Here is a 27993-nt window from a genome sequence, read left to right on the forward strand (position 1 = left end):
ATAGAGGGATGTCTGTGTGGAATGAGTATCAAGCCATTTATGTGATACTGTGTTCTGCCTGCGAAGAGGTGTAAGGGAGGTGGGTCAGTCAGTGCTGGCTCTGTGGCGAGAGGTTTATAACTGAACGATATGGATTGCTAAGGGAAAGTTATAAGGTAGTAAGGGTGTTTATGGAAACTGAAGAACTGTGTTGTTTGATTTGTGGGTTTTGAAGGGAATGGGACAAACTGTTTTGCTGGTATAAGAAAGTGTAGTTGTTAATGGCATACGGAAGTATAGTTGAGGGTACGTGGAAGTGTAACTGAGGGTACAAATAGTGGAATAGTGTACAGAGGAAAAAGGGTTAAAGAGAAAGTGAGTTTATCTGTGCTGGCATGAGAACAACCCCCCCGCACCGTTCCCCTGCAATCAGAACTCTGAGTGGGAGAGAGAGCCAGGGTCAGAGACTGCTGCTGTAAACAGTGAAGGGGGAGGTGGAGAGGATAGGGCACTGGAAATGAGAATAGCCTTCATGTGCAGAGATCTAGGAAACCTGAAATCCCAGTGTTAGCACTGGACAGCCCTGGAGAGGAGGTGAAATGTAATGTTGGCAGTTTGGAAAGTGAGAAAGTTTGGGAAGGACACAGGTTGAGGATGGCAAAGATAAGTGAGATGTAGCCGGGATGTCAGGTCTGAAGAGAGGTGTACAATAAGAAGAAAACAAACAAACAACAACAACAACAAATAACAAAACAAACACCTGATTGAGAATCAGAGATGTTCAGGGAATTGAGAATAATAACAGCTGTTACTGTTGTGGTGCTAGAGTAGGGCCATAGGACCCAGGGATCCCCCACGAGGAAAGGGGGGGAGGGAGGCTTGAAGAGCCCAGGGAGGGCTCTGCCCCGCTGGAATGAAAGCAGTGTGCAAACTGCAGTGGGACACTGGTAGAGAAATCCGACCAAGCTGAGTGAGAAGGAATTGTCTCTGATTGCAGAACTGAACAATGAGAACTTGGGAAGTTAACCCTAGCAGATACACCGATGAAACTGCAGCTAAGGAAGCAGGATAAAGTAGTTCATTTTCTGATGGATATGGGAGCTTCTTACTACCCATAGATGGTTTTGTAACATTAGTAGGTGCTACTGCCCAACAAGAAAAGGCTTACTTTTGGAATTAATTAAATATAAGCTAAGAAAACAAGTAGGAATACAGGAATTCTTGTACCTGTCAGGTTACCCTGGCAAGAAATTTAATAAAACTGGAGCTAAGGGTCAAACAATATTGGCTGATTAAGAATTGTAAGTCTGACTATTAACACAAACTGGGAAAAACAATGTTATACCCCCAGGAGCCACAGCAATCTCAAATAAGACACACTTAGGGGTGTGGGCATCAGGGCCAAAAATTAAGCCCTAAATACAAGTTAAAAGCAAGAGCTCACCCACTCAGGGTAAAGTGGTGCCCTTTGAGGATATGTGACTGTAGAAGGATAAAAGAAATAATAGATTTATTTATTTATTTATTTATTTGAGTTTGAATTACTAATTGAATGGGAATCCAAGTACAAAACTCCAATTTTGCCAATTTGCTAAATTTTCGGATAGCAAGTGCTTTAGTTTGGTAGAAGACATGAGGACAAGTAATGGAATTGTTGAATGGATACACTCAGTGATGGAAAATCCATGCACTTTATCAACCAAGTTAAGGAATGAATAGGTGGAGTTTACCTTCTGGATTTGAGGGATGTCTCTTCTGCCTGGTTTGGCTAAAGGAAGCCTAAGGTTATTTGCCTTTGAATAGGAAAGCCCTAATAGAGGGAGAAGAGACTCAGTTAACCTGGACAGTGTTACCCAGGGTTGTGAGAACAGCTTAATGATTTTTGAGAACTGGTCAACTCATGAGCCTGAGACCTGGGATCCTCCATCCTAGGGTGGAACTTTACTGGAGCATGTGGATGCCACAGCAACAAAAGGACTGTGTACAATAGACTGAGAGTTTGCTGAGTTTCTTGGTTTACAGAAAGCACAAATAACTCAGCAGCAAGTGACATATTTGGGATATGAAATTACAGCTGGACTTTGAACCTTAAGGACTGCCAAGAAAGAAGCCATCTGCTAAGCCCCTGAGCTGCAAACTGCCAAGGAACTCCATACGTTCCCAGGAATGACAGGAGGGTGCTGACCATGGATACACAGCTACGGACTGGTAAACCTCAAACAGTTTGAAGTGAGTAAGGGATGGCCAGGGTGCACTGGTGCTCAATATTCAAGAAGCCCATAAATCTACACTGGGCCAAAGGATACTAGTTTTAATATCTCAGGCAGTTGAAGAGGGCTTCAATTCCAGACGGTAAACTTAAAATCTCTGAAGCCAAGTCAAAACCTGTAAAATATTCTAAAGAGAACAGGAGTCCAATTAATGATTTAGAAAGGAAGAGAGCAAGCTGACAGATGTGTGCATGCCCAAATGGACACATTATTATGCCCTTTAGTATTTTATGGAAATTGGTTATAAGGGAAGATAAGAGAATATATTGGGCAAACCAACACTACAAAGTACAGTCCCAGTACCAGGAACAGGGCACAAGTGGGCCTCACGGGAGAGGGCCTTCCAGGGCAACAACGGCAAATTGAGTTCACAGAACTCCCAAGAAAAGGGGGGTACCACTGTATGAAAATTTCTGTAACCTTAGAAACAATTGAGGATGCTGCTGCAGATGCTTGATGGACAATCCAAAAGGAGATATCCTGTTTATCCAAAGATGCATTGCAACATGGAGTAGGCAGGGATAACACCGATTGGGGAATAGTTTTCTCTGGATCATGGGATAAACTTACTAGTTGCCAAATTTAGGATGACTAAAACAGCTTTTCTTAGCCTGCATCACCTTGCTACTCTTGGTGTGTTTTACTTGTGTTGTTATAAGATGTCTTTTGTGTCTGTGCCAGGATACCAGAAGGGAATATGGGGTATGGGAGAGACATGAGCTAAGACAAAAGGTAGAGAGCGGGGCTTATTTCAGGACACGTCAAGAAAGAATAGAATGATGCAGCAGGTGGAAACCCTGCTAGATTAAAGAAAAAGGGGGAACTGAATAGTGAAAAAATACCCCATAGTAGATGAAAAGGGAACACTTTGCTACAGAAAGGGAAAGGGGGCCTCACTAAGGCAAAGGGTAGTTACAGATAGATAGTTTATGTTATGGGGACCAGAGAGAGGGGGAATTGCAGACACTTAGTCTGAGAAAACAAGGGGATGAAGGCCATGAAGATAAGGGTGGAACAGCCTGAGAACAGTGTGGTGATTAGATGTCCACAGAGCAAGCTGGAAACAGTTTGGGGGGTGCCCATCCCAAAGGGTTGAAATTTTACGGTGAGGAAGATGATGAGCCTTCATCCCACCACCACCCCCACAGCTCAGTACACAATGGGGGAGGGACTGCGTGCTAAAGGGGTCTCAGAAATGTAATGAATATGTATCCAAATTCCTGCCAGCTACTGCTGATGTATTAGTTCAGCCTATATCTGTTGCATGCTTTCTCCTGATGGTGTGCAAGTGAAGTGGAGCTATCCCCCTTGCACCAGGGTGTATGCGCATCACTCATTTAACATCCCTGCTTTATAACTACTTCGTGGTTATGGAGTTTGATTCCACAAGTCACCAGTGAGCTGCTGTAAGATGTAAAATGCTGCTGCATTGCCAAGATGCAGTAACTGATGGCCAATCTGTTTGTGGTTTCTTGCAATCAAACAAAACAGGCAGCCACCACAAACAGTCTAAATACGCCTGCTTTATTTCACATTTGCACCAGATCAGGGACATCTGCTCATCACAAGGTCAGTCCCTCTCAGCTGAGGGGCAGAAAGTAAAACACCAAACCACCACTTAATATAGATGGAACACAACTTTAATTTTGTTACTCTGCAGCTGCAAGCTATATACAAAGCAAGTGCTCAAGTGAAGAAAGAGGTTGAAATTCTACAGAAGAGTAACTGATACACAATTATCTTAATCCTTAAGATACAAAAATGCTGCCAAAGACCTCAAACAGAGGCAGCAAAAATATCCCCATAATGAAATTCAGGAGTCTCCCTCATCAAGGGAGTCACAAGAATCACTCACAATACAAATGCAATCTTTGTGGACAGACTAAATCTGGTCAGGTCTCTGGGCACTCTTGCAAAGTATTTTAAAATGGATTTATGTGGAAAACGAACAACTGAGACTATGAACAAACACCTATTTACTATTCTTTGGTAATTTACTCACCTTGGACTAACACCAGTAGCACTGATGAAGGGACAAAACAATGGACTCAATACTTTACAACAGTCCCAGAAAACACCTGGGGAGAACAGTAGCACTTCTCCTTGGCTGAGCTGGCTGTACAACAGGGAAGGCTGGAGAAATGACCAGGAACAAGGTGTCTGTGAAGAGAGTGGGCATCACCCACAATGCTACGCTCAAGTTAACATTGCATTGTAGATTCGGGTTCCATGGGAATGTCTGTTACCTAACACCTGATTGTTGTTGAGGGGTTGTTTGCCATCCCAGTACTGCAAGCTGGGCATTACTGAACATAAAAGTCACTGGTTTGATTGCATGTGATTATAAAAATGAAAAATGAAGTCTACTTAAGAGGTGAGAGGTAAAACGAACAGCTTCCAATGATTTATAGCAGCACAAGATCCCACATTCCTGAAAAGCAGGAAGAAAGGGCTGAAGGTCTGCTACAATTGTTACCTTCCCTCCTAGATGCCTAAATGCCAGATAAACCAGCCTGTTCCCCCTCAGAAACAGACTGTTACATTGTGTAATCCCATCAGCAAAAGATGTAAGCCAGGGTCTCACTGCTTGGCATTATTGATGGAGGTGCTGTGTACAAAGACGAGAGGGACTGTGAGAGGACATAATCAGACTGTGGTAAGTAGTTCTGATAAACCTGGTAGGAACTCTTGCAGAAACTAGCTTCACTCTACTGTAGCAGCTGTAATCTCCAGCAGAGACAGAAGAGCACATCCCAGTCTTGCCTTTTCTCCTCGGCTTCAACTGCTCATTTGGCACCAAAGCAGCGAGGCCAAGGCATGCACTCATCTCCAGCATCCATCCCAGCAGAAGATGGTAAGAAGGAAAGAGTTCCTGGTGCCTGATGGAAGACCAGGGATAGCACTCTGGAGCCCTGCATTTTAGCCTAGTATTAGATAAGATCACCATACGTAAGTGCATACACTTCACAGCTGGACCCAAAAGGCACTGGATCTGTTCTCCCCACCCACAGTCCCAAGTAAAATTCAAGGGAGTTCAAATAGAGAAGGCAGTAGGGGAGTCTGGGGAAAGACTGAACATCTCCTATTGCAAGCTAGATGACAGAGGATACTAATGCAACATGAGCTAACAGCAAGTTATCTTGCTACGTGGTAAGCTTTAGCCTGCATTATACAAGTCTGAGACACACTCTTTAACCTTAGAGGAAAAAATAGTTTCTTTATTCCATTGGCTTATCATAGCAGATGGCTAACAACCCTAACAACCAGAATGGATTAAAAATGTTAAAAATTCCATAAGCTGGGACAAAACGCCTGGGCTTCAGGCTGTCTGAAAATAACCCATGAGCCACCACAGTGGCATACTTGGGAGTTCGCTTGGAAAACAAAAATAGTTTAGTTCACTTTTTCTTGTCCTTAAAGCTTGTATCCCTAGCCCCCATTTCCTTTCATCACCTCTGCAGGCCCCTCAATGTAATGTTATTCTGCAACAGCCACATTGCAGAACAGCCTATTCAAACTCCAGCTGTGCAAGCTGATACCTGGATCAAGTACAGGAACAGAAGATCATGTTTTTGCTCCTGGCACCGCTGAATACTACAATTAAAATGTAAATGCACTTTTGAGAACTCCTGTGCTTCTGCAGTTTGGGCTTGATGGGTAATACCCCTGGGGAGTCTATCCCTGGGCTCCAATGAGTACAGTACAAAATTACTGTATTCCTTTACATATAAACAGTATCATTAGACTTGTACTTTTAAAAAATAAGATCAACCCAGGCCAGGGCCAGGCTCTGCAGATAAAGTAGTAGCTTATCTCTTATAAATATTTTTAATATCTTTTAATTACAAGTAGTCCTCACTCCAGGTAATGTAACTGACACAAAGTACCTGCACACATGCAGCCCCCACGCTTTCACAGAAAGCACAGGAGCAACCACTCTATTAGAAAGGAATCCTACCTCACAGCAAAGTAGGGGAGGGGGCACGTGGCCAAGATAGCCTAAATGTGGAAAGTCATTTGGAGTAAATAAACTGGGATATCAAATACCTACCATATAAAGGATCAGGGAGGTCAAAGCAAAGAACTGGTTCAAAGAGATGTATAAAACTGTTGGAGGCCAACAGAAAACTCTGACCAAAAATAACTTGCATTTAAAACAAAATTGAATGGCATCACACAGTTTCATTCACTATTAGAACAGAGGAAAAGAAAGTAGAAAACTGTGTAAGGATCAGCATTTGTAAAGAGTTATCATTAGCTCCAGAGACCAGCGTAATTCCCGTGAAGTCCTGAAGGAAGAGGGCCGCCTGCCACAAAGAGCTTTGTTCCAGATGAGTCGTAGCAGTGTGTGTAAACAGCATTTGGGAAGAAGTTAATTTCAGAAAAATAATTCCTCCAGGTTTCGTCGTGATTCTGTTAAAAGAAAGTTGAGATGGTTATTGTTGCCAAACAAACAGAAAGCCTTGTTTCGCAGCAACAGAATGTAGTTTCCAGAGACTAAAAGTTATCTTTTCTGTTAATAATTTCAAAGCTTCAAACAGATCAGCTTTAACTGGAAGATACCAGAGACTCCCTGAAGCTTTTTCAGAGGTTTGCACAAGACACTGGAGGCAGATAAAGGTGGAGGGTAGGGAACATATCAAGTTGCATTAGTTTCTGAAGTTGCACAATGATAGAAAAGATAATGGCTTTGTCCAACTTCTCTTCATTATCTGCTTTATAGTGAAATACAGGAAACTGAACTCAAGTGCCTGCCATAGCATTACTTCAGGGAGGCACAGTTTTTAAAACTGTGTACAGTTTAATTAAATCTCTTCATTTGAAAACCATGTTAAATTATTATCACTTCATACAGAAAGACAATATTTGAAGTATTAACTACTACAAGTCTATGCTTTTGACTGTAATGTGTCAGTGCATGAGCAGAATGGTCCACCTTACATTCAAGCAAACAGCTACTCAACACCCTTCATGAAGAGTCTGTGAAAACAATTTTGCAGCATTTCTTTGTTTTCATTATTACAGCTACGTGACCATGGTTTTACTGGCATGTATTTCATACAGTTACCATAAAAACAACTCATGTGAGCTTTGTGGCTACATGCTACTCACCAGCCAACCTTTCCCTGTAGTCAGCTTCAGAATTTCACTTCCTCCTAACTTCTGCTTCTGTCCATAGCAGGCACGTGGGGGCCTTTCATCCAGGAACCTCTGGGCCCTAATGTCATAGAACAGTAAGGAACCATGCCCTGTTCCCACTGTGATGATGTGTTCATAGAAGCTCACTGATCGAATACCTGTCAAACAGAGAAGTGACATGCAGTTCAGTGAGAAGGGATGCTTTGGTTCTGCAGCGTCACTGCTTGACGTCTAATATTTTCTTTAGCAAAAACTATCTGCTAGTTTTCTCCACATCATACCAGTTTGCTCATTGCTGTGGAGCAGTGCAGATAAATCCCACTTGTACTACTGAAGCAGCAGCTTCAATTATGCATACTACTCCCATTCTCCTCAAAGGCCATCTGCTCCACTGCCAGTGCACAGTACGATGCAACACTTTCAGCAGGCCACAGCTCTGCCAGATAAGCAGACATTGTAAGACACTTAAGATCAAGAAAAGCCTTGTTCTGACTGCAGTGAGCCTCTAGGTAAATGCAGCATAGAAGGTTGGCTCAGGTTGGAAAAGACCTCAGGGATCATCTAGTCCAACCACAACCCAACCACGCTACTCTAATCATGTCCCTGAGCATCACATCCAAATGGTTTTTAAACACACCCAGGGATGGTAACTCAACAGCCTCCCTGGAGAGCCCATTCCAGTGCTTAACAACACATTTCCCAGAAACAGTCCCAGGGAGGAGAACTTGCAAGATATCCTGTCATCTGCTCCCTACTTACTGTGCAAAGGTTTGCTCTGTGTAAGCACCCTACCCCGAGCCACCCATTTATGCAGAAGAAATCCCACCATTTCCATGCTTTCAATTCCTGAACAACAAGATACTGGGCTGGGTTATACAGTCTTTGGTTTCTTAAGCCTGCTTAAAGCATCACTAAATTTAAAGTACTCAAACAGGAGGTTAAAAGATACACTTGCAAACTGCTGTCACTATACTGAGTGAAACTGGAAGTCACAGAGCTTGTATTATGCTAGAGTATAACCAAAAGATAAGGACACAGCCAGGGAGTTTCCACCTTTAGGGTCCTAACCAGAAACACACGCTCATCCTTCCACTTCCACAACCTGATGTTATATCCACAGCCACAAGCATCTGCAGCACATGATTAGGACAGGCAAAGCTGCATCAGCACACTTAAGAGATTAACTGAAGTCTGCACGATAACAGGTGGGAAACCACTGTGAAGTTCTCACACTTACTACATTAGATTTACCAGATGTATACAAGAATGTTCAATTTAATTCACAGCTATAAATGAACATGCGTAGGTCAGAGACACCTTTCTTCCCCTTGTAACAAGGTCCTGGCCCTGGCAGACAAATACATTCAGAAGGCTTTGAACACTGCAATCAGCAAAAGCCCAAGGAAGCCCAAAATACTGCAGATATGCACTACACAAAGAGGAGAAACAGAATCTGAGCTTCATAAGCTCTGCCCACTATGTTAACATTGCTGCTGTCAGGATACAAGTCAAGGGCACAAGAAAATACGCTATATGCCAGCCAAGCAGAAAGCAGCTGCTCTTGCTGATCAAGGACTAGAGTTCAGGGCCCTGCATCTTCCTGTACAGCTGTTATGAAAAGCAACACTTGCAAGGCACAGTGAAAAGCTTTAACTGCCTTCTGTGGAGAGCAGGAGATGTTATACTGGGTAAAAAACCAGCCCCAATTCCAGACTTACTCTGTTACCATCTTTCTCTCACCTGGTTTTATATACAAAATCAGATGCTAAAGATAGGAAATTAGTGTGAGATTCACATATTTGTATTATTTATATCACATCATCCATATCCACCTCTTTTATCTATATTGGAGAGATAAGGGTTTTTAAGGGCACTCAGTAGATAAGGAATTGGTTGCAAGGTCACAGCAAGAAGGCTGTGGCCAACAGTTCTGTGTCCAGGTGGAGGCTGGTGATGAGTGCTGACCCCCAGGTGTCCCTCTTGGGACTGGAAGTCTTTAACATTTCTGTCAGTGACACAGGTGAAGGGATTGCACGTACCCTCAGCAAGTCTGCAGATCACATCAGGCTCCATGGCACAGCTGATACAGCAGAAAAAAAGGGATGCCAACCAAAGGGACCTTGACAAACTCTAACAGTGGACCCATGTAAACTTAATGAGGTTCAACAAGACCAAGTGCAAATGTTGTAGCTATGTCAGGGCAACATCAGACACGTATACAGACTGAGAGGATAACTCCTTGAGAGCAGCCATGCTGAGAAGGACTTGTAGGTTCTGGTACATGAAAGACATGACACGAGCCAGCAGTGTGTGCTTGTAGCCTGGAAGACCAACTATATCCTGTGTACATCAAAAGAGGGGTGGCCAGCAGAGCAACGGAGGCTACTGTCCCACTATACTCTGCCCTTGGTGACGTCCCACCTGGATTACTGCATCCAGGTCTGCGGCCCCCAACTCAGAGAAGTGGTGGAGTGGTCCAGAGGAGGACCACAAAGATGATCAGAAGGCTGAAGCACCTGTCCTTAGACAGACAGACTGAAGGATAAGGTTCAGTCTGGAGAAAAGAATGCTATGAGGGGACCTCACTGCAGCCTTTCTATATTTAAAGAGAGATCATAGACAAGAAGGAAATCAACTTTTACTTCTCAACAATTACTGGTTAGTACCTTCCATACAATTACATGGATTCATGGACCTTGGGTTTTCTTGCCAAGTTGGCAACATCCTCAAAGCATCCTGATTAATTTTCCCCTCAAGGCCTACTGGCTCTGGAAAGTCCCTGGTTAAGGAAACTAAGTATTTATTCTTCTGATACCTACCACAATGGTAGCTCAGTTTGTTTAGAATTAGCCTTCAACAATGTCATCATCTTTTGGCAGGGAACATTTATGAGCAACTATTTTCAAGGATGAAATACAGGAAGAGTAAAATGTCATAAAAAATCTGATGAACACCTTGAGAACTCATGAAGAATAGCCCCCGTTTCCACTGAACCAGACAGATACACTAGCTTCACAAAAGCAAGATCAAATACCCCACTAGTTGCATGTTTTTGTTGCTCTTGTTATGTTTCAATTAGAAGATATTTTAAAATAAGTTTTGCTACTTCCAAACATTAACTATATTGAATCTTAAATGCAGCTCAAGACAATTCATCTTCACTCAGTATGGTCCTCAGACTCGCATGGTGTAGCTGATCATAAGAGATGATTTGATTTCAGAGCTTGGTTTACTCACCACTTCCTCGTTCTTTGGAACAGACAGATTTAACGTTGTGAGAAGGCTGCCTTGGATCCAGGAAGGAGACATGTGCCTGTGATCCCACTGCATACACTGACCACTCCTGACCATAAGCCAAACACACATTCTCCCTGCAGTATGGCAATTTCGTGGACAGTAACTGGAAACAAAGAAGAAAAAAAAGTCAACCCATTACAACAAAAGAGAAAGAAATTAACAAAACAAAACAAATCTGTAAGTTATGTTCAAGGAGACAGCAGCACAAAAACTGCAGTTTAAAAAGTTCAACATGAAAGAGACATGACACGTTACCTGAAGCAATCTGAGATGCTAAAGGCTGGGCTTCAGAATTTTGCAAAGAATGAAGGATATTTTAGAGAATTGTTTTGCCTTTTTCTCTGCTGCTGTTACTGCTGCAGCAGATAAATACACATACCTGCTCCCTGCTGAAAAGGCTTACCTTATATACAAACATTGGTAGGTCTTATTTTAATCTATAGTCACACCAGCATGTTTAACTTCCTTTTGAGAGGTGTATGTCCTATTTTACATAAGGCTTTTAACTATTTTACACACACTGCTTTCCTCAAGCATTTAAAGCAGGTGAAAAACAGCAAATAACAGTAACTGCTGAACAACCAAAACAGAAAAGGTACCTTTGACAGTGTGTGCTCCGCTTTCCAAAGATGAAAGTACCCATCTAGTGACACAGCTCCAAGCTCCTATTAAACAAACAAGCAGAGTTAATTTCTGTGTTATAAAAGCCTTTAAAAACATCACACACTTCTGGGCATGATATATATCCACCTGTAACCCTGTATGTGCTTTTATCATGGTAAATTTTCACTTTATATTGAACTTGATGGAACACAAACTACAAAGGTGCCAAAAATAACTTTGGATTTGAAGAGTAAAAGATGATTCACAGAAACAAAGGGTAAAGGCAGTTTACAGAAGAGAATATGTGGAGTCTTCTAAAAGAATGGGGATGGCAACAAGCTGGGATTAGGACAATATGGGGGGGAGGGGGGGGCTGGAGGACATAAAGATAAGTGTTTTGAAAACAGCTTGAGGACATTTAGTGAGTAAGTGATAAGATGTCCACAAGGCACCTTAGAACTGGTTTGGGGATACCTCTCACACAGGGTCAAAAGTTTACAGCAAGGAGGACAATAAGCCTTCATCCCATGACCACCAGGAGAAGACCCCAACTGCTCACAACACATGCGGAAGGGGAGGGACCATATGCTAAGAGGTTCTCAGAAATACAATTAATACGTATACAAATTCTGGGAAAACCATTGATTATGTATTAGTTCTGTCTAAATCTGTACCAAACTTCTGCCCTATAGGGTGCAAGTCAGGAGGAGCGATCTCCCTTGAACCTGGCATATGTGCACCGCTGAATTAAACATACCTTCTCTGTATCTCTCAGGCTATAGAGTTTGATTTCCACACATCAGATTAGATCTTGTTGGATGAACAGGCAAATGATTAGGTAGTATAAGCTGGAGTTGGCACCCAGCAGCTCACACACTCTGACCCTGGAATTACTCTACTTGAAAAAGCTGTACAAAGTCTCACATCCTCCATCAGAGGAGTGATTAGCATGGTGAAAGAGCCAAAAGGAGCACTGTGCTTCCTAAAGCACACTCTCATTGGCTTCAGATTTCTGTTATTTGAGGACAGAAATAAAAAAAGGAAGAGCTGCTCTCTACTTGCTCCAAATACAATTCATCTCCAGTAATAATAAGAGGTCAGCACTGGGAAGGTTAATATTTACTGTTTGTCACATGCCAGTAACACCAAAGCAAACACTGGTGCCTGTCCTTTGTGTCAAACACCCCACTTGTGGAACAATCCAGTAACAATTTAGGCATTAAATCAGGAACTATCTGAATATTAGCTCATCTTCATGAAAGGTGAAGGAAAACAACACAAGCACTCAAGGCTAGAGACAACAGATGGTTTTGGTACTACTTCTGCTCCTTTTAAGTGCTCCTCCTTCCCTTCCAAAAGCCAGACTTGCAACAAAACTGCTCCTTCTCAAGAAGTACACAAGTCTTTTCACTTGCAAGGGAGGGAGTGAGAGGGGGGACAAGGCATAAGCAAACTTATGAAAACAACCATTTTACATAGGAAAGACACAAAAGGATCATGGAAAAAATTCATTACGTTGCCTCTCCAACACACTTGGCTTTAGAACACTTCATTTAGATTACTTTTTACTAGTACATCTGGACAATTTTAGTCATTTTCAACTATCCTGAGTATCTTACTGACCTTATTTTTATTGTTGAAAGCCAGCGCTCGCACTTTGCAGTTGTCAGGATTGGTGTTCTCTTTAGGGATATCCTTCAGTGCCCTGTGTGTTATGTGGGCATAGACAGGAACTTGAGACAAGTTATGCCTGGCATCACTTTTGGACAGCACATCCTCTGTGACTTCCCAGAGACCCATTGAACCATCTCGAGAGCCTGAATAAGTAATAACAGCATTTCATACATGTATACACATATATATAAAATTCCCCCTGTAAAAAACAATCTGTTATAAACCAAGTCCAAAAGTGGGAAAGCAATATACTGCTATTAGTTTAACTCAACTGAACACATCGTTGGGTGTGATTAGTTAGGATTAATAACATGATCTTCCTGAGCTATAAAGTTATAATATTGTGACCTCAGTTTGAAGTGTTTGGGTTTTTTTCCTATACTTCTTTCTAAGTCTGGAATTTATTTTCAAACAGGCCAGGATGCATTAAAAACAAACAAACAAACTTATACAATCACCATTAGCAATTCATAAGTGAAGTAAGCTCTGACATGACTGAACAGCCAACACATTTAGCCCAGATTACCAAGGCTAAATCTGATAACACAATACAAAAAGCCTCCAAGAAAAGTTACATTTATGCCAATTTTGGATCATTTGATTCCTCTTACTGCACAAGTATATGCATGAATACTTGTGAACTAAAATGAAACAGCCATTTTAAGTTACAATTTTATGGTAAAACAGATTTGATCCAAGCAGTACAAGTCACTTTGCTTAAACCTGTGCAATCTCTTCTTCAAAGAAGATAAGGAATTGAAGCTCAACAAGCAAGAAGTTGCATTTTTCTAAGGAATCAGAATTAAGACGAAATATGAATTAAAAAAAAATAGTTGAAGAAAGCTCTGCTTCTTTGGTTCATAGGTCAATGAAGATTTAATCCTTTGCCTTATGCCCTTCTCTTCTGACATTTATATAATTGCATTTAAGTCAACCCTGACAGATTTGACTTAAAACTCAGTTTCTTCCCCACACCATATGGAAACCCCTTCTCTCACAAGGAAAGCCAAAGTCACATTTCCATGCCTTGAAGATGCCAAAAAGGCTGAACATCTTCATCAGCCTCTTAATGTATAGATTTCAGGACCTCATAAGGAGCAAGCTGCAAAAACAAGCAAAACATCTTCTTGCAGTAGTTTATACCAATACATCTTGTTGCAGTACTGCATAGATGTCTTTGCTCCTTGGCAGATGAATTCAGTCATTTCCCACTATCAGCCACTAGCCAGTCAGAAAAAGAACTTCCAGTGGCAAAGCATAGCAGCAGGTAGCAAATGACAAAACAACCTGCCACTCAATTTACACACTAATGGCTTCTAATTGCACCTAATCTTGTAATGGAGACTGAATGCCCAGCAGTAGAATTTCCAAATATCTCGAGTCACTTTAGGAGGAAGCTGTCCATTTTAATAACCCTAACAGCCATAAAAGACAATGTATGTTGTTTAACTGGTTAGCCCTGAAGCCAATAAGAGTATTATTTGTTAGCCTAGGCTCATTCTGAGAATTATTCACCCCATTTTGAAACTTTTGGCATGGAAATCTTTGTCCAGCAGTTAAGACATTCTCTTTCAATCATGGCTGCTTAAAGTTGGGCATTTTAATTTTATACTGAGGGAGCACTGTAATACACCGCTACGTGTTTCAGAAGCAAACCTTGCTCTTAGTGAAACTAAGAATTAGGACTAACCAAGACCATGGTCCAGTTTGCTCTCTTTCAACAGTTCTAACAGTGGTGAGACGATGTACTGTCAAAGCTCTAATGTCAGGCTAGAAGAAAACAGTATTTTATGTCAGAGGAACAAATGCTCATCTCCTGCTTTCACGTCATCTAACCTACACCAAGAAACACAAAAAGAGTTTTGAAACAGGAGTTCTACATTTAGTTTCTCAGAGCAAATAAAGATGTTTCCTAATTCCTCAGCATCTGGAGCTTAATTGTTCCTGCATCGTTGTTTCAGATAAAAGTATTCTTCTAATCATGCAGATTGAAGTAACTGACAGAGGTTAGTTGTAGATTGGTAAAGTTCTCAAGAATTCAGTTTAGCATTCAGACCTGCTACTTGCTTTTGATATGTTTTCCCTTGGTGACTCCCATCTGGAGGCTAGAACTGATATCCTGCTAGAATCTTCATACAAGAGTGAACATGGCACTTTTTTACTCACACCTCCACTCAACAGTAGCAGGGCTATTTCACATGCTACACCCCAATGTGTCCTTATCTCACCACTGAAGAACTGTAATAATCTCTGCTGTTTTCCTTAGACTTAGTAGCAGACTTAAAATTATTTCTGCAATGCAGATCTTTAAATACAAAGATCGACATCAATAAATTCAAAATCAATTTCCAGGACAAGCTTTTCTTTCCCCCCCTCTATAAAAGAAAATCCAAACCCAATTAACAATTAATGTTAATCTGATTTTTATATGGGACAGTCACAATATTCCATTATCTTTGTTTGACAACCACATAAAGCATTATATCCTGTCAGCACAGAAAGACAGTAGGCTACCATATAAATGCACTGGTGTGGGAATACAAGAAAAGCTGTTCAGAGCAGCAGCTGTGGAGCAAGATAAATAGAATGAGAACCAAGGACACCTCTGCAAGGAGAAGAAGAGTCTCACAGCTCTGATTGGATATGTGCCTGCATGGACAGTTGAAAAGTGTTTTGTGGAATGCTTTGTTGACATGTAAGATGTTTGGGAAAGTTGTAAGGGCGGATGGGAAAGTTAGAAAATAACAGCTTGTCCAGAGAGTAGCAGTCAATGACAATGTCTGGATGGAGATCAGTGACAAGAGGTGACCCCTAGGGGTCAGTGGTGGGACCAACACATCTTCATCAATGACAGAAAATCAAGTGAACCCTCAGCAAATCTGCTGATGACACCAAGCCGTGAAATGCAATCAGCACGACAGAAGGAGGGGATGCCATCCAGAAGGACCAAGACACATTAACAGTGTGGCCAGGTGAACCTCCTGAGGTTCAACAAATCCAAATGCAAGGTGTTAAATTAAGTTCTCATTAAAGAGTCTTCACAGGATTTCAGGAAAACAATATTGCACTGCTGTATTCCAAAGCCATTAACTCATAACTAATACCCCCTCTTGAAATTCTCCTTCATGTAGAATCCTTCTTTGTAAGTCACTGTTTACTAACCTACTCACGGCAACACCTATTGAAAAGACAGTAAATTCCCTCTGTTTCCAGAAAAATCATATCTAGGTCAGGGACCTGCATATAAAACAAAGCTAAGCACTGTACTAAATAAATAAAAAAAATAGTTCAAATAAATGAAGTAGTTCCAAATAGCTTCAAATGTAGCCATATTCAAAACAGATCCTAATGACTTTTAAAAAGAATTTAAGATAATTTAAGATACTAAAAAGCTACATGAAAATTATATACTATTTAGGGCTCAAAAATGGGAAATTGAAAGTTCTGAACTGAAGGTATGAATTCTAACAGGTTCTTTGAAGTTTTGCTTCTCATCTCCAAGATGATTTTTAAGCAATGACCCACAGAGCTCTACTCACAATACCAGGTATGCATCAAGAAAAACATTTATACAGATTGGATTTAAAGTTACTTCCTGGACCAGCATGAAACATTAAAGAAAATGGTTTAGTGATTACAGTGCATTGCTCAAGACACTTGGTTTCAGGCAAACTCAAGACTTAATTTGCCTAATCATAAGCTACATTCAGACGTAGAAAAAGATAGATTTAAACAGTGAATGGTCTGAAACCTCTTCTGAGAGGCTTCTTTTCTTTCACTGACTGAAAGAAGTCAAAGTTGTCACACTGTTGGTCAACAGAACTGATATAGTTAGCTGCAATGACTCTGAATGGTTAGGCACAGAGATGATTATCCTGCTGTCAAAGTAGGATCCATATAGACTCATTCTACTCTTCAGGTCTAATCATACCCAAAACCCAGCAAAGGACTTTCACATACAATATCAAGAACGCTGACACATGCTTCTCTCTCAGGCAGACATTGGGGATGAAGAACCACAAGGTCAGCGCCAAAAGGAGCCAAAGGAAGGAGTTTTGCAGCAGCAGAACTGTCCTGTTTTGGCTACAGATTGTGGAGCCTGTAGCTTGGTAATGTTTCAGTACAGAATACTGAAGGGCACAGTACACAGAATGAAACCCTACGCCTAATTAACCACAAAATTAATGCTAAATTTAACAATGAGCTCTTTCCTCCTCCCTCTGTAAATGCTGAAAATCAAACAGAAGCACTTGAAACAAGAATGCTGCCAGATGATTGCCACTGTTACAAATGCTCTGATGCACTGATAAAGGCATTTCCTTAAGGCTTGTACTGATGTAGTATACCAGTGTAATACAATACTGATAGGAAAAAAATGACTTTACCAGAAACAGCCATAGTATCACTGATCCATGCAATTGAAAATATCCAGTCCTTATGTCCATCCTAAAAGGAAAAAAAAAGTCAGACTTGCTGAGCCATTATATTCTCAAGTAGTCTCTCAAAATGGAGAAGTATCCTTCACTGTCCAGTTTAATACAAGCACAAAACCCCCCCCTGTACTTACATTAAAAATATCACACAGGTAAAATCCCAGTATCAAGCTGAAGCAGCTCACATATCCAGCAGTAATTTTAAATTTATTTTACTTTGATAAAGCTAACCATACAATTAACAGTTAGAGAGCACACAGGTAATAGAAAAGCAGGCCTCAAACCAAAGCCAAACTGATCTCAAAGCTAAGGACATAGATCTCCCATTTCAAAAGCAGTGTTCCTTACTTTCACAAAATAGATATTTCCTAAAACATGTGCTACAGCTGAAACTCTGACCTCTGCTTTTGTCACTAATGTCTTCATGAGGGCCTTATTCAAAAGGAAGGAGAAATGAGAGAAGGACTAACAGGACATCACTACGCTCATTTCAGCCCTTTTATTTTCAAGACTATTTTAAAAAAGCATGATGACATTTCAGAAATAGATTCTGGTACAGCTTACATCAAAGTGCCATAAGCCACAGAGTTAGAATTAATCTTCAAAGCCAAGTTCTGCTGCTGGAATTATGCATACGTGAGCTGCAGCGGGAAAGGAAAAACTTGAACAATGTGCATCATCTTTTCAGTTTCAAAAAGTTTTTCCACTAACAGTTTTGTGCCTCAGTTTCAATCTTCATCATCACAATTGGACTGACACTCTGGATTTTGTCACAATTTCAGTGCTTAAAAATAACCTGACGTGGACCCAAATGAAGGCAAGGAAAAGGAAATCAGAACTGTCTAACACATTTATGTTCACACTCGTATTTAAGACACTTTGTTTAAAAAAAGAGACTAAACCAGAAGTGCTTCAAAGCTTTCAAAAATTCAGAAATTCTTCACTTGTCACTACAAAACTCTGAAGTCTTAACCTTGCTCTGACTTTGGGCACTTCAAATAATTAATTCTTATAAGTAACAGAATAAATGTCCCCCAAATGTTCCCACTTACATCTCCCACGCAGACAGGATCAAGTGTAGGCAGACGATAAATTGCAAGACTGTTGGGGTTGTCTCCACCTGTAGCCAGAAGTGTCCGTGAGGGGTTGAGCTCAATGGCGTGAATCCCACAGCCCTGCTGGTTCACCATGCCGGGCTCACGGTCTTTCAGAATAGGAATCTTGGTAATTTGACCAGTCTGGACATCTACCACAAATAACTGGAAAAAATAATATGCAATTCACCATTAAACAAAGATCAGAAAAACAAAGCATTCAAAGACATTCTGTTTTGAATTACTCTTTCCTCTGTTTTCTCCCCAACTGAAATCCTGCAAGTATTACTGGAAAAAAAAAAAGAAATAAAACCCACTTTAATTAAATTTGTTTATTTCAAGGTTACTGTTTGGTTTGCAGAGCAATGAAACAAAAAAGGAGAGAAATTTTACATTGGAGGCTTCTCATTTAACCAAACACTCAAATCCAGAATGTATGATCCTGTTCAACACTTTGAGAAAACAGAATTGTTTTCAAGTTTCTCTTAACACCAGTGAGAAAGGCAGATCCACCTCAAAACAGTCAATAAGCCCAAGGGAATATAGAACAAGTCTCTGGCTGCGCAGACCAGTCACTGAACACCAAGTTATGTCAGTTCAAACATACAACTACAGTAAAGTTTACTTATTCCAATGGTAAACTATAGTTTAAACTACAATTACAGCAAAGCATGGCTTACATTGTCCAACAAAGTCTAACTTCATTTGCACTGGATCATTTCACAAGTGTCCAGAGTGCAGCTGCACTAACAGACAAATTGATTTAACTGAAAAGAACACATAGCACAGGCCAACAGCCTTCAGCTTCCAGGAGAAAAATGTGCCAAATGAGCAGTTTATAAATGCTTAGCTAATGACAGTAGGCAACTTCTGTCAAGAGTGTTTTGTGTCAACAGAATCTCTGTCATTAGTGAGGTGACATCTGGAGTACTGTGCCCAGTTCTGGGCTTCCCAGTTCAAGAAACACAGGGAACTGCTGCACAGAATCCAGCAAAGGGCCACAGAGATGGCTGTAGGCCTTCTGTATGAGGAACAGCAGAAAGAGCTGGGACTGTTCAGCCTGGAGAAGAGGGGACTGAGAGGGGATCCTACCAACACTTGGAAATAGCTAAAGATGACAAAAAAGGAAACGGAATATCATAGAGCAAACCTGGCTCCAAGAAAAGCCATGTATAATTGCAGATCAGGATCCAAGCAGAATTTAGTTCCCTTATATACACCACCCCCAGGAGAGCAGTTTATATGTATAAGTTCTTTTTTTGGTGAACTCAGGAATGTAGATCTGTTCTCTAACAAGCACCAGAAATTAAATAAAACTTAGTGGCATATCTATTACTTTTTTATGTACTGAGCTGAGAATAACAATGTCAAATAAAAATCTGTTCAAGTATCGTACATTACTCATTCTGTAGAAAACGCTTCCATCTACATATGACTGTTTGTGCACTGTATGTAGACTTGCACCAACTTCAACCCACAACTCACTCTCCTTTGCAGACAGCAGTCTTGCACAGAGATCACAGCTCCTACAGATGCTGAATTTTCACCTTCAGTTCTTTATTTTGATGCAGATGCAGAGGGTGAGGGAACAGCTGAAGAGCAGATGAGCAGGAAGAGGAAGAGAACAGCACTTCTATCTCCCCCAAGTGCAGTTGTGTGCCCAAACCAACTGATGAACACTCAACATATGCAGCAGCCCTAACTTCATCCCTGAAAATTAGTTGCCCTGTTCCTGCAGTGCAGGCATTAATTTCTTCTCCTCTCATCTTCTTTCTTCCTTCAATATTTTCTTTCAACTGAAGATCTCAGTGCTTTCCCATGCCCTCCTTCAACAGTTCCTGGTGTCATCAGCAGGTCCTAAAGCTGCTACCAGAACTGCTCATTAGGAAAACACATCTGCATTTCAGGATGCCCATAGATTCAGAAAAAAATCATCTTCCAGCAGTTACAGATGCACAGTTCAAATGGCACCTCAATAGATAAGCAGACTGAAATTAAAATCTTCTATGTTCTTCAGCCTCACACCACTGTCACGCTGTGCCTGACACTAAGTTAATAAAAAACAAAAATACTTACCCTAATGTGAAATTACTTTAATAACGCTAAACTCCAAACTAATCAAAAAGTCAAAGAAATTGGAAACATACAATACTGAAGTATCATAGAGCCTCACACTCAAGTCAAGGGACAGGCTTTGAAAGTTCAGCTGTATGGTTTGAAGCAGCAACTACTGCACATAGTAAAAAACAGAACATAATGCAGACAGACTAAAACCACAATCCAGGAATAGAATAAACAAATGCTACCTGCTTAAATTATGACTTTTGCATCATCTGGGACACCGCAGGAAGACAGAAGCTCACACTTGCAAACAGAGCCATAGAATGCCAAGAAATCTTCCCTGTAAATACAGCGCACAGAAGCCAAACAGCTGTTCTTAGCATTTTTACCTTTTGGGCTTTATACCAGCCTAAGATAGGCATCCAGCTAAGAATGCTGACAATTGCATACTATTTTATGAGTTTTCAAGACACTACAGTAAATAAAGCGTAAAATACCTGACAGCTTATAAAAAAGTTTCAGCTACAACTCCAGCATGTAGTAAAATAAAAGGACCATGGCAGACTGATACAGCTATATAATACACTTGTCTCAGACACAAGTTTTTACGATCTGGTTATGATTTTCACACTCAATGAAATTACTAATTGTGTCCTTTTTATTACTATTATTTCAATTTGTATTGCAGAATAGCTAGAAATTCTTCTAGCAATTAGCTTCTATACATTTTCTAAGAGGCTGCCCCTTGTCCTACTTTTTACAGTGTTTCACTTCATTAATGACAGAACTTAATTGATCAACAAGCCAAAAGCCAATTCCCTCTAATGGGGAATCACATATCAGAAGACCTCATTCTAAACTGCAAAATCCATTCTCTGGGTGTCACTTTGTCAGAAGTCTGCTTTCATTTTTTGACTTGCCTTTAAGGGACAACAGTTTAGGAGGACAAGGGAAAGAAAAGACACACATTTCAGATACACACTGAAAGGATTTGACAGAGAAATACAGCAAGTAATATTTCAGCCTATGCCATTTTAATGCTACATCTGATCTAACCATTACTTCAAGAAGCATTCTGGTCATATTTATTTTAGTGAGAACACTGAAACCTTGAAAATTCTCATCTTCGTATGCAGAGCAAGATAAAAAAAAATCTGACCAAAGAAATGCAATTTTCATGGTATCATGTGAAGAATATGCTGCATCTTCAGCTGCTAGATTTGTGCACAGAATAGCATCCAGTTTAATCAGCTGAAAATTAAGGTTGCCTGTTCAAACCAATTTGAACAAACCAAAGCTTGTAACCCACAGCTACATTATGCTGTTATTTCAGAAACAGGACAGACCCAGATTCACAGGATACAAAGAACACGCATGAAAGAGACTACTTATTCCTCACAGAAAAAGTACACACGATACACACTGTGCTTCAGCTATTTACAGGCTGCTCTGAAATCACAGAGCATAATGCACTTTTATCATTCGTAAAAATATTTGAAAAAACTCCAGATAAACACACTGCCTCGCTAAAAAGAATTATTAAAAGAATAATCTGGGATAGAATTTCACAACTGGCTTAAGCCAACCTTTGGGAATCCACATGTACCTTCTTCACATACTCACCCTGTCTCACCACCTCTGCAACAACAACTGGTGTTCAGGTAGCTGCCAGGTCACTCAGACCTCTCTGCCTTTGGTAGAAACTAATCTTTGTCTCAATACAAAGCAGCAAGCTGACCCAGCTGACTCCTCAGCCATGTGAACATCAGTGCCAGCAGGAATGAGCAGGTGGGAACATCCTGTTCTGCGAGGCATGGCTAGCAACCAGCTGAACCTGATCACAACAATTTCACTCTCAGCCAAGCTGAAAAATGACATCATCATCTCTGAATTTTATTTCACTAACAAAACAACAGAAACAAGACAATGCTTAGAGTGGATACACTAACACCACTGCTGGTTACTCTGACAAGCACACAGTTCCCCACCCCATTTCTCAGTATTGTTTTCTGTTTGGACTGTAAGCATTTCTGTTCTTTAAGATCACAAAATGCTTCACATAAAGCTTTTCATTCCTATGGCAATACAGATTCACTAATGTATCATGCCAGGCCTTCAAGAAACATCAAACCTCCAAAGACTAAGAACTCAAACTGGTAGAATTCCTTTCCAGCTGAGCTCAGAACATGCACTAATCTTAACATGGAACATACTTACAGGTTGTGCAGTACAATCAGCACCACGGGGTAATGATCTTACACAAGTTCCTCAAAAGGATCCAGAGTGAGAAAAAACAATCATGAGGAGTTAACTGCAGTAAAAAAAAAAAAGTCAGCAAGTTTACACTGAATTCCTATTTCCAGAGGCAGAGCAGTGCAAGCAAGCACTCCACCTGGATACGAAACTCTTAAGCCCTCACAGTTCCTGGGCATGCACTTTGATGCCACTAAATATGTTCAGTGCCAAAGTCACATTTGTCGGTTTTTATTTGCGTCTTGCCCTCCGTGTTTAATTTCAGGAGGCTGGCAGACAGTTAGTGCACGCTGACAGATGGCAGAGGATGGGGAAGCGAGAGACTTCACTTGCTACAGGGCATCTCTGCCACCCACACCATACCTGGCAAAGAAGCTAACAAATTCTGGAAACAGACATGGGCATCACACGCAGAGAGAAAACCTAACACTCCCTAGAGATGAGAAACAGCATCTCACTGTGCCCTCACAAAACACTGAAACAAAGGTGAATTAAGGTGCTATTTACTGGTGTCGGAGGTCTATTTACAGTGAGCAAAGTACAGTGCTCAAGCAGAGTTATAAACTGTGAGAACATGACTTCTTCCCTCCTGGGAGCAAGAAACAAGCAGTCTATTTGATTCCTGACAGCATGGCCAAAACCAGGGGATACATTCACTTGCAAAGCAAGTAGAAAGCGTTTCCTCCTAGACCCTCCATATTCACAGATATAAGAACCATGAATTGAGTAGTTCAGGACTACAGACACCAGGACTAGAAGACTACAATTATATGAGGTGCGCTGAACAAACAAAAAATCCTTAAGCAGAAACAAGAGCTGGTCATTTACACTAGGGCACCCAAATCAGTGTGTGAATCTACCAAGGAGAAAAAGTGTCACTGAACTGGAAACCATTTGAACCACAGAAAAGCCACCTGAGAAATCAGATGAGAGCAAACAAGGAATTTGGGTAGTTCAGGTTTTTGTTTAAGTAGCTTTCCGTATTTAGGGAATGAATTTAAAGCTCTAGTGTTTTTACACACTTCATAATTAGCAAAAGAATTATGATACATAGAGCTAAGGATCAGAAGACACAAGAAAATGCTTAATTTCAGGAAATGGTAATGGATAGTATAAAGGGAAGAAACAGTTCAGTAACTCAGCATTTAGAGCTCTCTTCTGTCACAAGCTTGTTTCCTCCACCATCTCTTCAGTTTCTGAAAAGCCTGAGCACAACACACTAATTACAGACAGAATCTTCTGAGACTTCCTGGTACCAGCCTTTGGTAATTGAGATGCCACAATGACACACTATAAACACCTGCATGTCTCAGAGGTTTGTCTGTTTCCTCATTTGTTTTTCAACAACTTTAAGAAGCCCATTTTATACAAGACCAAGAAGATCCTCGCAAACACGAATCCCACTTCAGAAAGTCCCAGGTGATTGCATCTGACTTTGACATTTGAATGCTTGGATAGCTTCCATAATAAAGTATCTGGGAAAGAAAGTATGCACCTTTCATAAACCAAAACACTTAATTTGACATGCAATTGACTGACCATATACAAGCATTCAAGGATTCAATGGAAGTCAGTAAAGTTTTTTTACACACACAAACACTTCAGTGATAATCCTAAGTATAAGAAGTTACCTGAAATAATAAAACTAGTTATAATTTCTATTAAAAAAGAACAACTGTGAGCTCTACAGTCTCTTCAGCACTTAGACTGACCAGTACTGTCAAATGATTAAAAGTAAAGCCTGTCTTATGACAAGAGCGTGTTTTTGTTTTGTTATTAAATTGGTGAATGCCTCTGGCACCGCATAGCCAAAGGTAATTTATAAATTAACTGCAAAAAGGCTCCCAGTGTCATATTCAAGCTTTGATTCAAGTAACTGGTTTGGTTTAATTTTTTTTGTTGCATTAGCTTTAATTACAAGCCATGCCAGTGTAACAAACCCCACTGAAGTTAAAGAAGTCGTTACAAATTTACTCCCAAGTTCAGTGCATGAGAATAACCAAAAGAACTCATCTTTATAATGTTGCTTACTCAGGAGATGAGAAAGAAAATCTTATAATTAAAGTGTTGTTTAACACTCTAGTTGCTAAAATGTGAGCACAAAGCAACCAGACTAAGTATTCATAATTCATATATAATCTTCCATAATGACAAAGCTGACTTCTGTCATCAGGACAATGTCCATCAGTACTCCAAGTTCAGCTGTGGAAGCATATACCTCATTGCAGCATATGCAGTAGGAACAACAGTAAGGCTGAATCCCTCTTCAGTTCTCTGATTGTTTGCTCACAAACCATTTTCTGCAAGCTTGCATTAACAATGCATTTGTCCATTTATCTTTGCTGCAGAGGCAATAGAACTACAGAAGTTACAGAACACAGCAAAACTGTTGCAGACGATAAAACCTGCAATGATCTTGCTAGAATAAGCAAGATTTTGAGGCTGGAGTTTTAGCAGGAAGGGCTAAAACTCTGTTCCATGAAGGGCTGGCAGCTGATCAGCTGAGGCAGTGAGCACGCATGGAGAAAGAAAGCAAAAAGATTCTGCTCCAGGATTATTCCTATTACAACACTGTTTTGTTTATACAGCTAGGCCTTGATTCTTAAGAGCTACTGCATAGAAGTCTCCTCCTGTGCAACTATGAATAATTACAGAAAATTTGAAATGAAAAAAATATCACTGTCCTTTGCAAGTCAGACCACAGTGCGCAACTTCTACAAGTAATTAAAGCAAAGAAACGATCACAACAGTTCATAATCTTCCATATACTTGGAAGATTACAAACTGTTTATACATTCCTTACAAAATTTGATTTGTTTCAGTAGCACTAAACAACCTGAAAAGAACAAATTCTGGATTTTACACTAACTCAATCAGGGCTTCCCATTAGCTGTTAAGGTCAGGCCACTAACTAATCCCAGGTGAAGATATTAGTTAATATGTACGATCGCCTCCATTTATTAAATAAGTAATATCCCATTTTAACATTCCCGTATAATGTTTAAAACCCAAATCATCACTTTAAGAGCCTGAGGAGTTTTCAGTGTTTGCTAAAGTACATGGAAGTACATGAACATACACAAACTAAAGAGATTTAGATTGGAAAAAAATCATAAAGTAAACAAACAAAGGATAATCTTGAATACGTGAAATTCTTTTTTAAATCTTAGAACATTTACTCTGAAGAATACCGAGAGTTTAACAGGAGCTTTTAGTTCTGTAGTAATTTCTCAGTCATCAACAGAACAACACAAAAAAAAAACCCAAAACACGCTGAAGATGACAAAAAAACAGAGTCTTACCAGCATATTCTGCTAGACATCACATTATTTAGAAATCAGAGGTACAATCATTAACCAATCCTTCCTCCCCCCATCATCTTCAGCACAACAAGAAAGAGTCAACCACACTGTTCCATTCTGCAGAGCCTGTGTACAGGTACAGGTCTCAGTCTGGTTCACATCCACATGCACAGAGCCATGTTTTCAGATGAAAATGGGCCACAGTCAAACCTTACACATATTCGTGTTTTATTAGATACAATTTTGACTCTGGTTCTAGTTACTTCCTAATATTCTCCTTGATAGCCTACATAAGATTACAAAAGGCACCAGCATGAGGAAAGGGAATTACAGAACAGAGGAAAGAAGCAAGAGAAGAGGTACTTACTGTGTTGCATTTTGTCCCACAAACTACTTGCCGGTGGTTCAACCACTGGGAGGCAAACACTTTATTGAGGGTTCCAAGATGAAACTCCCTCTCCTTCAGGAGGCTGGGAAGCTGCTGGGCTGCATGTCCGTGCAACAGGCGGTGGTAGCTGGACTCATTCTGCATCCAGATCTCCCTCCCTTTTAGGTAATACACCAGGGACTGCTTCACTGGGGGAAGCCGCTTCCTTTTGTGCACTGAATGATCCCATCCATACTGTGGAAAACAAACATGGAAATAATATAGAAAACCAAAAAAAAAACCAAACCAGCAGTCTTCCAATTCAGATCGCTTAAGTCTTCTAAACTATCCATAAGAAATCATACAAGATCAACACAGAAGTGCTAGTACAGCCTTTACATCGCAGAATTAAACACATTTTGCTAAATAAGTGGTATCGCAGTGGTGCCACAGACAGTTTAGCACTGCTGAAGTGATAAAGGAGACACAAGAAACCTGAAAAATAAGCATTTTAAGCAGCTGAGAGCAGCCCCAGACTCCACCCCAGCGAAGTACAACCACACGGGGCGGGGGCCGCTCGGTACCGACCGCGGCATCCACAGCTCTCTTGCGGCCGACACCGGGCTCCATCCGCTGCATGGCCAAGGAGCCCTGCCCGGGACGCGGCCGTTACGGGCAAAACAACGGCTGAACCCAGCGGGACAGCGGGGATTCGAAGGGAACCTGACAGCAGCGGGAGGGCGACGCCCCCCGGCCCGTTACCGCCAGCTGCCCTCAATCACCCCCTATCAATCAGCGGCACACCGACATCCCCGAGCCCCACTTCCCCTCTTTAACCCGGGCTCCACAACGGCCGCTCACACCGACCCCCGCCCGCAGCCGGTGCCGGACTCACCGCGCTCAGTCACACCGGCCCCCGGGCCTACCTGCTCCCCATAGAGCCCCCCTGCTCCCCACAGAGCCCCCGGGCCTACCTGTTCCCCACAGAGCCCCCCGGGCCTACCTGCCCCCATAGAGCCCCCCTGCTCCCCAGAGCCCCCCCTGCTCCCCATACACCCCCCGGGCCTACCTGCTCCCCATAGAGCCCCCCGGCTCCCCACAGAGCCCCCGGGCCTACCTGTTCCCCACAGAGCCCCCCGGGCCTACCTGCCCCCATAGAGCCCCCCGGCTCCCCATACACCCCCCAGGCCTACCTGCTCCCCATAGAGCCCCCCGGGCCCCGCGGCGGACGCCGACGCCGCTTTCCGCTTCCTGCTAACTGTTTTCCTGGCCATAGTAGAAAGAAAGTGAAGAAGTGAAGCCGAGAGCCCGGTTCGGACCCCACATGGAGCAGACGGAGCAGGCAGCCGCCACGACACGTAGCATGAAGCGCCGGCAGCCGAGCCCGGCCGCTCACTCCGCCGCAGGCCCCTCCGGACCGCCCTTCACGACATTTCCCCGTTTTACGGCAGTCGCAGCTTTACGGCAGCTCCGCGTCCCAGCGCACGGACGGCAGCGGGCGCCGCCTCCACTGCGGTTGCC

The 27993-nt window shown here is 41.6% G+C and overlaps 1 protein-coding gene across 2 annotated transcripts; it reads right to left on the reverse strand.

The window, feature by feature from the left end:
* Window positions 1-3752: 3752 nt before the first annotated feature.
* Window positions 3753-27931, reverse strand: DCAF12 (DDB1 and CUL4 associated factor 12). 2 transcript variants are annotated; one of them, XM_015848252.2, is made up of 9 exons: window positions 27666-27931; window positions 26473-26727; window positions 18448-18654; window positions 17348-17408; window positions 12912-13105; window positions 11285-11350; window positions 10626-10788; window positions 7362-7546; window positions 3753-6662 (listed from the first exon to the last, which is right to left on the reverse strand). In XM_015848252.2, the coding sequence occupies exons 1-9, from the start codon at window positions 27744-27746 to the stop codon at window positions 6504-6506; spliced, it is 1371 nt and encodes a 456-aa protein (XP_015703738.1). In that variant the 5' UTR covers window positions 27747-27931; the 3' UTR covers window positions 3753-6503. The 2 variants fall into 2 exon arrangements, with proteins under 2 accessions (XP_015703738.1, XP_015703739.1); XM_015848253.2 differs by lacking the exon at window positions 27666-27931 and adding an exon at window positions 27061-27166.
* Window positions 27932-27993: the final 62 nt, after the last annotated feature.

Source organism: Coturnix japonica, chromosome Z (genome assembly GCF_001577835.2).
Source record: "Coturnix japonica isolate 7356 chromosome Z, Coturnix japonica 2.1, whole genome shotgun sequence".
Classification (NCBI taxonomy): domain Eukaryota; kingdom Metazoa; phylum Chordata; class Aves; order Galliformes; family Phasianidae; genus Coturnix; species Coturnix japonica.